We start from the raw sequence: 13,100 nt of genomic DNA on the forward strand, positions 1-13,100 counted from the left end.
AAAATGACAAAAATGACAAAAATGACAAAAATGACAAAAATGACAAAAATGACAAAAATGACAAAAATGACAAAAATGACAAAAATGACAAAAATGACAAAAATGACAAAAATGACAAAAATGACAAAAATGACAAAAATGACAAAAATGACAAAAATGACAAAAATGACAAAAATGACAAAAAATGTCAAAAAATGACAAAAATGACAAAAATGACAAAAATGACAAAAATGACAAAAATGACAAAAATGACAAAAATGACAAAAATGACAAAAATGACAAAAATGACAAAAATGACAAAAATGACAAAAATGACAAAAATGACAAAAATGACAAAAATGACAAAAATGACAAAAATGACAAAAATGACAAAAATGACAAAAATGACAAAAATGACAAAAATGACAAAAATGACAAAAATGACAAAAATGACAAAAATGACAAAAATGACAAAAATGACAAAAATGACAAAAATGACAAAAATGACAAAAATGACAAAAATGACAAAAATGACAAAAATGACAAAAATGACAAAAATGACAAAAATGACAAAAATGACAAAAATGACAAAAATGACAAAAATGACAAAAATGACAAAAATGACAAAAATGACAAAAATGACAAAAATGACAAAAATGACAAAAATGACAAAAATGACAAAAATGACAAAAATGACAAAAATGACAAAAATGACAAAAATGACAAAAATGACAAAAATGACAAAAATGACAAAAATGACAAAAATGACAAAAATGACAAAAATGACAAAAATTACAAAAATGACAAAAAACGACCAAAAATGTCAAAAAATGACAAAAATGACAAAAATGACAAAAATGACAAAAATGCCAAAAATGACAAAAATGACAAAAATGACAAAAATGACAAAAATGACAAAAATGACAAAAATGACAAAAATGACAAAAATGACAAAAAACGACCAAAAATGTCAAAAAATGACAAAAATGACAAAAATGACAAAAATGACAAAAATGACAAAAATGACAAAAATGACAAAAAATGACAAAAAATGACAAAAATGACAAAAATGACAAAAATGACAAAAATGACAAAAATGACAAAAATGACAAAAATTTCAAAAATTGAAAAATTACAAAAATTACAAACATTACAAACATTACAAAAATTACAAAAATTACAAAAAGTACAAAAATTACAAAAATGACAAAAATAATAAAAATTACAAAAATTACAATAATAAAAAAAAATTACAAAAATGACAAAAAAAACATAAATGGCTTAAATGACAAAAATGACAAAAAAAAACAAAAAAAAAACATAAATGACAAAAATGACAAAAATGACAAAAATGACAAAAATGACAAAAATTTCAAAAATTGAAAAATTACAAAAATTACAAACATTACAAACATTACAAAAATTACAAAAATTACAAAAAAGTACAAAAATTACAAAAATGACAAAAATAATAAAAATTACAAAAATTACAATAATAAAAAAAAATTACAAAAATGACAAAAAAAACATAAATGGCTTAAATGACAAAAATGACAAAAATGACAAAAATGACAAAAATGACAAAAATGACAAAAATGACAAAAATGACAAAAATGACAAAAATGACAAAAATGACAAAAATGACAAAAATGACAAAAATGACAAAAATGACAAAAATGACAAAAATGACAAAAATGACAAAAATGACAAAAATGACAAAAAATGTCAAAAAATGACAAAAATGACAAAAATGACAAAAATGACAAAAATGACAAAAATGACAAAAATGACAAAAATGACAAAAATGACAAAAATGACAAAAATGACAAAAATGACAAAAATGACAAAAATGACAAAAATGACAAAAATGACAAAAATGACAAAAATGACAAAAATGACAAAAATGACAAAAATGACAAAAATGACAAAAATGACAAAAATGACAAAAATGACAAAAATGACAAAAATGACAAAAATGACAAAAATGACAAAAATGACAAAAATGACAAAAATGACAAAAATGACAAAAATGACAAAAATGACAAAAATGACAAAAATGACAAAAATGACAAAAATGACAAAAATGACAAAAATGACAAAAATGACAAAAATGACAAAAATGACAAAAATGACAAAAATGACAAAAATGACAAAAATGACAAAAATGACAAAAATGACAAAAATGACAAAAATGACAAAAATGACAAAAATGACAAAAATGACAAAAATGACAAAAATGACAAAAATGACAAAAATGACAAAAATGACAAAAATGACAAAAATGACAAAAATGACAAAAATGACAAAAATGACAAAAATGACAAAAATGACAAAAATGACAAAAATGACAAAAATGACAAAAATGACAAAAATGACAAAAATGACAAAAATGACAAAAATGACAAAAATGACAAAAATGACAAAAATGACAAAAATGACAAAAATGACAAAAATGACAAAAATGACAAAAATGACAAAAATGACAAAAATGACAAAAATGACAAAAATGACAAAAATGACAAAAATGACAAAAATGACAAAAATGACAAAAATGACAAAAATGACAAAAATGACAAAAAATGTCAAAAAATGACAAAAATGACAAAAATGACAAAAATGACAAAAATGACAAAAATGACAAAAATGACAAAAATGACAAAAATGACAAAAATGACAAAAATGACAAAAATGACAAAAATGACAAAAATGACAAAAATGACAAAAATGACAAAAATGACAAAAATGACAAAAATGACAAAAATGACAAAAATGACAAAAATGACAAAAATGACAAAAATGACAAAAATGACAAAAATGACAAAAATGACAAAAATGACAAAAATGACAAAAATGACAAAAATGACAAAAATGACAAAAATGACAAAAATGACAAAAATGACAAAAATGACAAAAATGACAAAAATGACAAAAATGACAAAAATGACAAAAATGACAAAAATGACAAAAATGACAAAAATGACAAAAATGACAAAAATGACAAAAATGACAAAAATGACAAAAATGACAAAAATGACAAAAATGACAAAAATGACAAAAATGACAAAAATGACAAAAATGACAAAAATGACAAAAATGACAAAAATGACAAAAATGACAAAAATGACAAAAATGACAAAAATGACAAAAATGACAAAAATTACAAAAATGACAAAAAACGACCAAAAATGTCAAAAAATGACAAAAATGACAAAAATGACAAAAATGACAAAAATGCCAAAAATGACAAAAATGACAAAAATGACAAAAATGACAAAAATGACAAAAATGACAAAAATGACAAAAATGACAAAAATGACAAAAAACGACCAAAAATGTCAAAAAATGACAAAAATGACAAAAATGACAAAAATGACAAAAATGACAAAAATGACAAAAATGACAAAAAATGACAAAAAATGACAAAAATGACAAAAATGACAAAAATGACAAAAATGACAAAAATGACAAAAATGACAAAAATGACAAAAATTTCAAAAATTGAAAAATTACAAAAATTACAAACATTACAAACATTACAAAAATTACAAAAATTACAAAAAAGTACAAAAATTACAAAAATGACAAAAATAATAAAAATTACAAAAATTACAATAATAAAAAAAAATTACAAAAATGACAAAAAAAACATAAATGGCTTAAATGACAAAAATGACAAAAATGACAAAAATGACAAAAATGACAAAAATGACAAAAATGACAAAAATGACAAAAATGACAAAAATGACAAAAATGACAAAAATGACAAAAATGACAAAAATGACAAAAATGACAAAAATGACAAAAATGACAAAAATGACAAAAATGACAAAAATGACAAAAATGACAAAAATGACAAAAATGACAAAAAATGTCAAAAAATGACAAAAATGACAAAAATGACAAAAATGACAAAAATGACAAAAATGACAAAAATGACAAAAATGACAAAAATGACAAAAATGACAAAAATGACAAAAAACGACCAAAAATGTCAAAAAATGACAAAAATGACAAAAATGACAAAAATGACAAAAATGACAAAAATGACAAAAATGACAAAAAATGACAAAAAATGACAAAAATGACAAAAATGACAAAAATGACAAAAATGACAAAAATGACAAAAATGACAAAAATTTCAAAAATTGAAAAATTACAAAAATTACAAACATTACAAACATTACAAAAATTACAAAAATTACAAAAAAGTACAAAAATTACAAAAATGACAAAAATAATAAAAATTACAAAAATTACAATAATAAAAAAAAATTACAAAAATGACAAAAAAAACATAAATGGCTTAAATGACAAAAATGACAAAAATGACAAAAATGACAAAAATGACAAAAATGACAAAAATGACAAAAATGACAAAAATGACAAAAATGACAAAAATGACAAAAATGACAAAAATGACAAAAATGACAAAAATGACAAAAATGACAAAAATGACAAAAATGACAAAAATGACAAAAATGACAAAAATGACAAAAAATGTCAAAAAATGACAAAAATGACAAAAATGACAAAAATGACAAAAATGACAAAAATGACAAAAATGACAAAAATGACAAAAATGACAAAAATGACAAAAATGACAAAAATGACAAAAATGACAAAAATGACAAAAATGACAAAAATGACAAAAATGACAAAAATGACAAAAATGACAAAAATGACAAAAATGACAAAAATGACAAAAATGACAAAAATGACAAAAATGACAAAAATGACAAAAATGACAAAAATGACAAAAATGACAAAAATGACAAAAATGACAAAAATGACAAAAATGACAAAAATGACAAAAATGACAAAAATGACAAAAATGACAAAAATGACAAAAATGACAAAAATGACAAAAATGACAAAAATGACAAAAATGACAAAAATGACAAAAATGACAAAAATGACAAAAATGACAAAAATGACAAAAATGACAAAAATGACAAAAATGACAAAAATGACAAAAATGACAAAAATGACAAAAATGACAAAAATGACAAAAATGACAAAAATGACAAAAATGACAAAAATGACAAAAATGACAAAAATGACAAAAATGACAAAAATGACAAAAATGACAAAAATGACAAAAATGACAAAAATTACAAAAATGACAAAAAACGACCAAAAATGTCAAAAAATGACAAAAATGACAAAAATGACAAAAATGACAAAAATGCCAAAAATGACAAAAATGACAAAAATGACAAAAATGACAAAAATGACAAAAATGACAAAAATGACAAAAATGACAAAAATGACAAAAAACGACCAAAAATGTCAAAAAATGACAAAAATGACAAAAATGACAAAAATGACAAAAATGACAAAAATGACAAAAATGACAAAAAATGACAAAAAATGACAAAAATGACAAAAATGACAAAAATGACAAAAATGACAAAAATGACAAAAATGACAAAAATTTCAAAAATTGAAAAATTACAAAAATTACAAACATTACAAACATTACAAAAATTACAAAAATTACAAAAAGTACAAAAATTACAAAAATGACAAAAATAATAAAAATTACAAAAATTACAATAATAAAAAAAAATTACAAAAATGACAAAAAAAACATAAATGGCTTAAATGACAAAAATGACAAAAAAAAACAAAAAAAAAACATAAATGACAAAAATGACAAAAATGACAAACATGATAACGCCCACTTTGTGTAGTTTTCGTCGCTCAAGAAAATAATTAAACTTATGTATGTACATATATTGCCTCCACTTTTGTAGGTTAATGCTTTTTTTTAGCTTTCATATGATTTTTTACAATGTATATGAAACATACATAAAAACAGCATCAGAATTTAGCTACAAAAATGTTTGTTGGGAATTTTTTGAGAGAAAAGAATAAAAAGTAAAGAGGAACGAAAGAAGTTTAAAGTTAGCGAAAGAAGTTTAGAGTTGAAGAAAATGGGAAAAATGAGCTAAAAAAGTTGGTAAATATCAAGGAAAAGTACTAAGTAGTAAGCGTAAAAAATCACCAAAGGGGGGACACAATAACATCGAAAATATAGAAATTTTCATTTTGATACCAAATGACTTAACAATGCTTAAAATGTCGAAATCGACTTTAAATTTCAAAGGAGGGCCAAATAAAATTCAGAACATCGAAATTTTAATATGAATTTCAAATGACTTAGAAATGCTTGAAACATTGAGATCTGGTGTTATTGAGAAATAAATTTTTGGTCAAAATTAACTTCCAGGAAATGAGCCGTATTTCGAAACCCGAAAAAAACATCCCAGAAAATCGATTTATGACCAATAATTTGTTTTCGAGACAACACCAGATCTCGACGTTTCATGCATTTTTTAGTCATTTGGCATCGAAATTAATTTTGTTTTCGAGTTTCTTTTGCCATTGTTTAAAATTTTATTGTCGATTTTCCATTTTTTCTTAGATAACGCCAGATTTTGATGTTTCATGCATTTTCAAATCTTTCCGCATCAAAGTTAAAATTTCGATTTTTTCGATTTCCTTTGGTGATTTGAATTCAGGTTTTATTTTATAACAGTGGTTTTCACCTGTATTGTGATTTCTGAATAATTTTGAATTTCAATTCCATATCAACATTCTAAATTTTGAACCTGAAAAAAAAATCTGAATTCCTAATTTGAAATCAATTTCTGAATTTAAACTCCAGACAAAAATTCTCAATAATTTTATAACAGAATCCTTAACCCGAAATCTCTTATTTGAGTTTGGAATATTTCATTTCCAATATGTATTTTTTCAATAATTTCTTCAATTGTTTATTCGTAATTCTACTAGTGAGTCTGATATGAAATACCAAATGATGTTTGAGTTTTAAATTCTGCATAAGATTGATTAAGAGTAAAAATTTCAAATCCAAATCTTAAAAATGGTTTGTAATTTTAAATATTTTCTATCAATATTTCGGAATTCCGGTTTCCTATATGAAAAATAAATCTTATATTAGTTTCAAATGCTGAACCAAGTTTCAATTCAGGATTTTGTCCCATTCATCAACCGAATTGATAATCAAGAGTGATAAACTGGATAACGATTGCACAATCCGATCACAGGCCACAAATTTTGATTTTGAAAATAGTTTTGAATCAGAACATGGGAAATTATTCAAACCTTAGCTTACTAGAATCCGGGCAAGTTCATTCCGGGTTTTTTTTTATCTAAAAACGTGGCATAATCCGGGTATACGATTTGAAAGTTTCCAACCCAAAATCTGGGCAACATTTGACGAAAATTATTAATTTTTCAATTAAAATTAAAAAGCATAGAACTAGAAAAACTATTTTCATTGAAATACATCAAACAGTTTATTTGGATAAAAATTTCTCAAAAAATTGATTTGGAAGCAAAATACAAAATTACGATCGCGCAATATGATTTTGCAAATAATGTGAAAACATTCGAGCACAATTCGGGTAATTTTGCAATTTTAGTAAGTCTAATCTAAATGAAAATAAGATATTCGGGACTAAGGACTGCACCTAGAGTAAGGTTGCCAAAATCCCAGCACGTATCTGGGCTGAAAAAAAAACAGAGCTATTTTATCTGAAAACCTAGCAAAATACATGCATTTGATTCCAAAATGGCAACCAAAAATCCGAAATATATCCGAGAGAATTTGATCAAAATCCAGGAATAACTCAACATATCAAGAAAAAAAAACTTGACAATTTTTTTTTTATCATCAGCAGTTTTTAAATCGTATTTTAGCCTTTCAAAAAACCTCTCATGGTTATTTTTATAAAACTTGCTCAAAAAATTTTGTTTTGGACGTATAAGTAAGAATTTTTACAACACAATCTGTTTTTATGGCAAACCCGGTTAAAACTGGACAATCTGGCAACCTAAAGCTTATACACCTACTTCTATTGTAAATTGGACTTCTTTTGGACCGGGGATAAGATTTCTAGGTTTTGGTTTTAATTCTGAGTTGAAACTGTTACTCTTGATTCACTTTAGTTGTTCATCAAAATTTGACTAAGAATTTATAATTTTGAGTTTAGTGAAGAACATTTTGTTTGACATTTTCGGACCCTCATGGCCCTCAAACCCACCCCTTCATTCCTACGGACATGTATGATAACAGTTCTGAAGTTTACTAGATGAACCTACAAAAAAGCCAAATACCTAATGTTCGTCCAAATGTTTTGAAACGGGAAAGTTGCTCCAGGGGATTTTTTTTTATTATCTGAAAATTTGCGCCGGGGGTCTTTAGATCTTCCCCAAAAGTTTTGAATTAAAATGAAACCATATTTCAAAGCTACATTACTCTGTTATATTTTAACGAAAATCATAAAATATAACATCAAAACGTATTGCTGATAAAATAGCTTTCCACATAAAAGATTTTAAACAATTTAAGTAGTGTCCTTTTATATGAAAATTTATAAATAAGCTTTAATTGGTGTCTAAAAGTACCGTCTACAGAGACAATTAATCTGCAAAAATATCATAGTATAGCCTAATTAATGGTGTAACTTTTATCTGAAGAGTGTGCCCAAAACTTCTTCAAGAGTTGTGAGAGAAATAATGACAATATATCGTGCATCGTAAACAAACAATGGCCGTGAAAATGAATCATATTTTCAATTTTGGAAAAAATCTGGAGACCCCCGGTGCAAACTCGTCAAATAATAAAAAAAATTCCCTCTAGCTACTTTTTTAGCTTTAAAATTATTATCCGACATTAAACTATCGATATTTAAAATTTAGAAACCTTTAATTTGCTAAGTATTTTTTTTGACACTAGTTTTCAATAGCAAAGTGCAAAACAGGTGAGTTCCCAGAGATGTTTTTTCTCCAAACTAGTAGGAAACTAATTTCAACAAATTTCAGGTTTTCTCCACTGTTCTCCAAATTCTATAAAATAAAATAATTAAACTTCATGTTGTAAAAATAATTGGAAAACCACTTTTCCAAACACCTCTTGTTTCTGTTGATTAATTTCCTGCAAAATTGTTCAGGAACAGCAGGGAAAATGTAAAACTGTTCCACTAAATTTGCTTGTTTGGAAACTTTTCCACCGTTTAAGGGGGTCTTCCGGAAATGGTCCCGTAACACACTCCTCGATTGATGGCGATGTCGCTGCCGGAAGGTTACCCTCAATGGTAAAAGTCTGTGGTACCTTCTGTCGTTCTCGGTTTTCCCACGTGGGAGACCACTCTCATCGCACACCCACCGGGAAAAAAGTCGCTTTGTTTGACGATTATTGAGTCAGGAGGAGCACTTTGGCTGCAGTACATATCTGGTTTTGAAGGAGCTTGCTAAACTTGTGTGTTTGCCACAGGATAATGTAACCGATTAGGGCTCCCGAGCAAAAGCTCGGTGGGCGGCTCTATTTGATTAAAAACTTTACCCGGAAGGGCCTGGATCAAGTTTGATGCGGCACAGTTGTGAGAGATTTCCGGTAAACAGAGGATTTTGGCTCTGCCTCACAATGACATGGGTTTTACGCAGAATTTTCGATTATTTGAATTTTTTATTCTTTGATGTTAAAAAAAAATCCGTTGAAATTTATTTTTCAACGGATTTGTGATTAGATAAGAGAACCTCATGACATTTTGAGATGTTTCATATGCTGTATCAAAATCGTTACTCACGTTTAGATTTCCCTAATCAGTGGTATTTCCTAGAAGTTAGACAACTAAGTATGTATAACTTTTCATGACTCCCCTACCTCGCCAAAGAAATTAGTTATCATAATTTTCCCCGTTTGATTCAGTGATGCTCCGGGGAAAGTTTTCCGCCATAATGTTTTCTTTTTTTCATTCGCTCCACCCACCTGATATTGGCTGCTTCGTGCACGTAGGCCCCCCAGCCGAAGAGGGGCGGCGACGTTAAGGCAAACGAGTAGCTCCAGATGAAGAGCACGGCCAGCAAGGCACCCCTCCGGGACAGATTCCGGGACGAGAACGGATAGCTGATGAGGCAGAACCGCTCATAGGACAGCACGGTGAGCGTGGTAATTGACGTGATGCCTGCAACGATATTGGTAGGAGAAAAAAAATATCATAACGTTTTTTTTAGAGAAATTTTCTGTACATGTGTTAAATGGTCGAGATTCAACCAAACCGAACTGAACGCCAAATTTAAAAAATAGAAATATCTTTAGGAGCGGATGCGAAACATGATAAACTATCTACCCCTTGAAAATCGGAACATTTTTAAATTATTTATATATTTTATTGAAAGAAAAGGCAGTACTAACGGCAAAAAATGCGTTACGCCAATGTGAATACGATGCATTTTTTCGTCAATATTGCATTAAACATTCAACAGTGTTTGAAGACGACCCTTTTTCTTGTCTCTCAACTTAAAAAGAATTATCAGATTAATTATCCGTCTAAAGAAGACCTATGACTTAGAAATGTATAAAACGTCAAAATCTGGTATAATTTTTTTGTGGGTCGAAAATACGAAACTTTAAGCGCTTTGAGGCACCTCTCAATCAAGTCCGATGGAGCCGAAATTTGGCACAGGTCAGTTATTGAGGCCAATCTACAAAATGTATATTTGGCTGCCATCCTAATAAAGATTGACAATAGGCAAAATTTTCTCCTACAATTTGTTTTAAATTGTTCAACGGGTAATTCAAGCATAAGCATACTTTTTTATGATGAACCAATTGGCGTTGAGGACCAAAAATATGGAAAAAGGTGCAAAATAAAAAATAGAAGCACACTCGAAATTCTGCCTTTACTCCGATCATAAGTTCTCTTTCAGTGGGTTGATTCTCGGTTTTCAGTCTCAAGTTTTTTAGTAAAAACAACTTTATTTTTACATATCCAACTTTTCGATCCTTATAGGATCTTCATCAGGGACTAAAATTTATTACAAAATTAAGCTTACGTCTACAGAATCTAAGTGATTCTTACCGAAAAAGTTGTCGTTTTTTTGTCCGGTTTGATACGGCGTATCGTTTACTGCTGCCGGTTTCTGTTTCAAACTATTTTAAAATGTGTTGGAATTTTTGTGTAAAGAGTGTTACGGTCAAAATTTGGTCAAAGGAAAACGCGTGTAAATCGGTGAAATCGTTTATTTAAAAAATCAAATTAAATTTCTTTTTCAAGTTTAATTAGTATTAAATTCAGGAAAAATATTCAGTTAGGCTTCCGCTTTTCCAAATCCGAATTGCCGGGCCTTACGTTTAACTCCTGCCATCAGATTTTGTACAGCCACCTTGTCTACCTTCTTCGCCGCAGAAAGCCAGTTTGCGCTGAACTGCTGCTCGTCCTTAGCAGTGTTTTTGGTCTTCTTTAGGTTCCGCTTGACAATAGCCCAGTATTTCTCAATTGGGCGGAGCTCTGGCGTGTTGGGAGGGTTCTTGCCCTTGGTAACCACCTGCACGTTGTTGGAGGCGTACCACTCCATGGCCTTTTTACCGGAATGGCAAGATGCCAAATCCGTCCAAAACAGTACGGAACAACCGTGTTTCTACAGGAAAGGCAGCAGACGTTTATTCAAACATTCCTTCACGTAAATTTCTTGGTTGACAGTCCCGGAAGCTATGAAAATACTGCTTTTCAAGCCACAGGTACAGATGGCTAGCCAAAACAGATATTTCTTCGCGAACTTTGACAGTTTCATGTGCTTGAAAATATCTGCTACCTTTCCCCTTCCTTTTGCCGTATAAAACTCCTGTCCCGGAAGCTGCTTGTAGTCGGCTTTGACGTAGGTTTCGTCGTCCATTATCACGCAGTCAAACTTCGTCAGCATCGTTGTGTACAGCCTCTGGGATCGCGCTTTGGCCGTCGTATTTTGTTTATCATCGCGATTTGGAGTCACTACCTTCTTGTAAGTCGATAGTACGGCTCGTTTTTTGGCTCGACGCACGGTTGTAGACGATACACCCAGCTTATTTGCGGCATTTCGGAGAGAGATGTTAGGGTTTCGCTTGAAACTACCGGCAACTCTCTTTGTCGTCTCAGCGGCTTCCGGTTTTGGATTTCCTCCCGATCCAGACTTCCTGGCTGTCGACAAACATTCCCCAAACACTTTAATTGCATTTGTCACGGTTGATTTGGCAACTTTTAGCGATTTTGCTAGCTTTGCGTGCGAGTAGCTCGGATTTTCGCGATGCGCGAGCAAAATTTTGATACGCTGCTCTTCTTCCTTGAACGGCATTTTAACAACTGAAGAGTGAATTCCAAAATTAAAATAGGAGCAACATTCTTCACACACACACACCTTCAAAATGAGGGGTATTCAGGTTTTTTGAATGCAAAATTGAAAGAAAAACGTCTAGTTGATATTGACCAAATTTTGACCGTATCACCCTTTATGTTATAATTTTATGTGTGACTTTCGGTTAAAAATTCTTTTTCTCGCCTCTTGTTGGTTTTTGTAGCACTTTTTATGAACAAAATACTTGCACTGTATACACTATTCTATGTTGTTTTTTAATTTATGATTGCGTTTGTGGTTTACTTTTAGAGTCTGGTTGTTGGTTTGTGTCTTTTTGGTTTTGGTCTCTTATTTCGTATTCTTCGAGACACTGAAATATGTTGTTGTATGAAATGTGTATGATGTCTGTGTCCTTTTTAATACTTATAGAAGAATTTGTAGATTTTATGTGACAACTTTCTAGCTTATATAGTTTGTCTTGATTGTCACCTCTGTCGATAATTTTCACTTTGTCTATATCGAACAGATGATGCATAGCTGCTTCGTGTTCTATTAATGCTGTTTGTTGGCGTAGTATCCTTTTTCCCATAGTCGTTTCAGCTTGTTGGTTTGCGTTTTATGCTGTGACATTCGTTAGCCATCAACTTAATAAAAAAAATTAGAAAACATTTTTTTTTTTGTTCGATTTGCCAAATAAAGTGAAAAAATCCGATCAAAAGCCGGGCCTTTTTCAATGAAATCCTGGCAACCGGGCCGGGCCGGATTGTACTCAAATTTGGTGTCGTATATCCGGGCAAACCCGGGTAAAACCGGGCAATCTGGCAACCTTACTTTCATTTGCGTTAGTTGGAATTACGATTCGCAGTAACGTTTTTAATGACTTGAGTTATCATTTTTAATGCAATTTTATGTTTGCTGGGTAAAAATTTTCAAAGAGAAATTTAAGTATGGGAGAGATGGGGATCATGGGCCACTTTTTT

General features: G+C 29.2%; 1 protein-coding gene across 1 annotated transcript in view; it reads right to left on the bottom strand.

Moving 5' to 3' along the window:
* LOC129753917 (opsin-3-like) overlaps window positions 1-13,100 on the bottom strand; it is a 112,930-nt gene that overhangs the window by 3,515 nt on the left and 96,315 nt on the right. Inside the window, exon 4 of the mRNA XM_055749768.1 lies at window positions 9,779-9,974. Within this exon, the coding sequence (XP_055605743.1) occupies window positions 9,779-9,974 (196 nt within the window). The remainder of the gene's footprint in view (window positions 1-9,778; window positions 9,975-13,100) is intronic.

The sequence above is a fragment of the Uranotaenia lowii genome, chromosome 3 (genome assembly GCF_029784155.1).
Source record: "Uranotaenia lowii strain MFRU-FL chromosome 3, ASM2978415v1, whole genome shotgun sequence".
Classification (NCBI taxonomy): Eukaryota; Metazoa; Arthropoda; class Insecta; order Diptera; family Culicidae; genus Uranotaenia; species Uranotaenia lowii.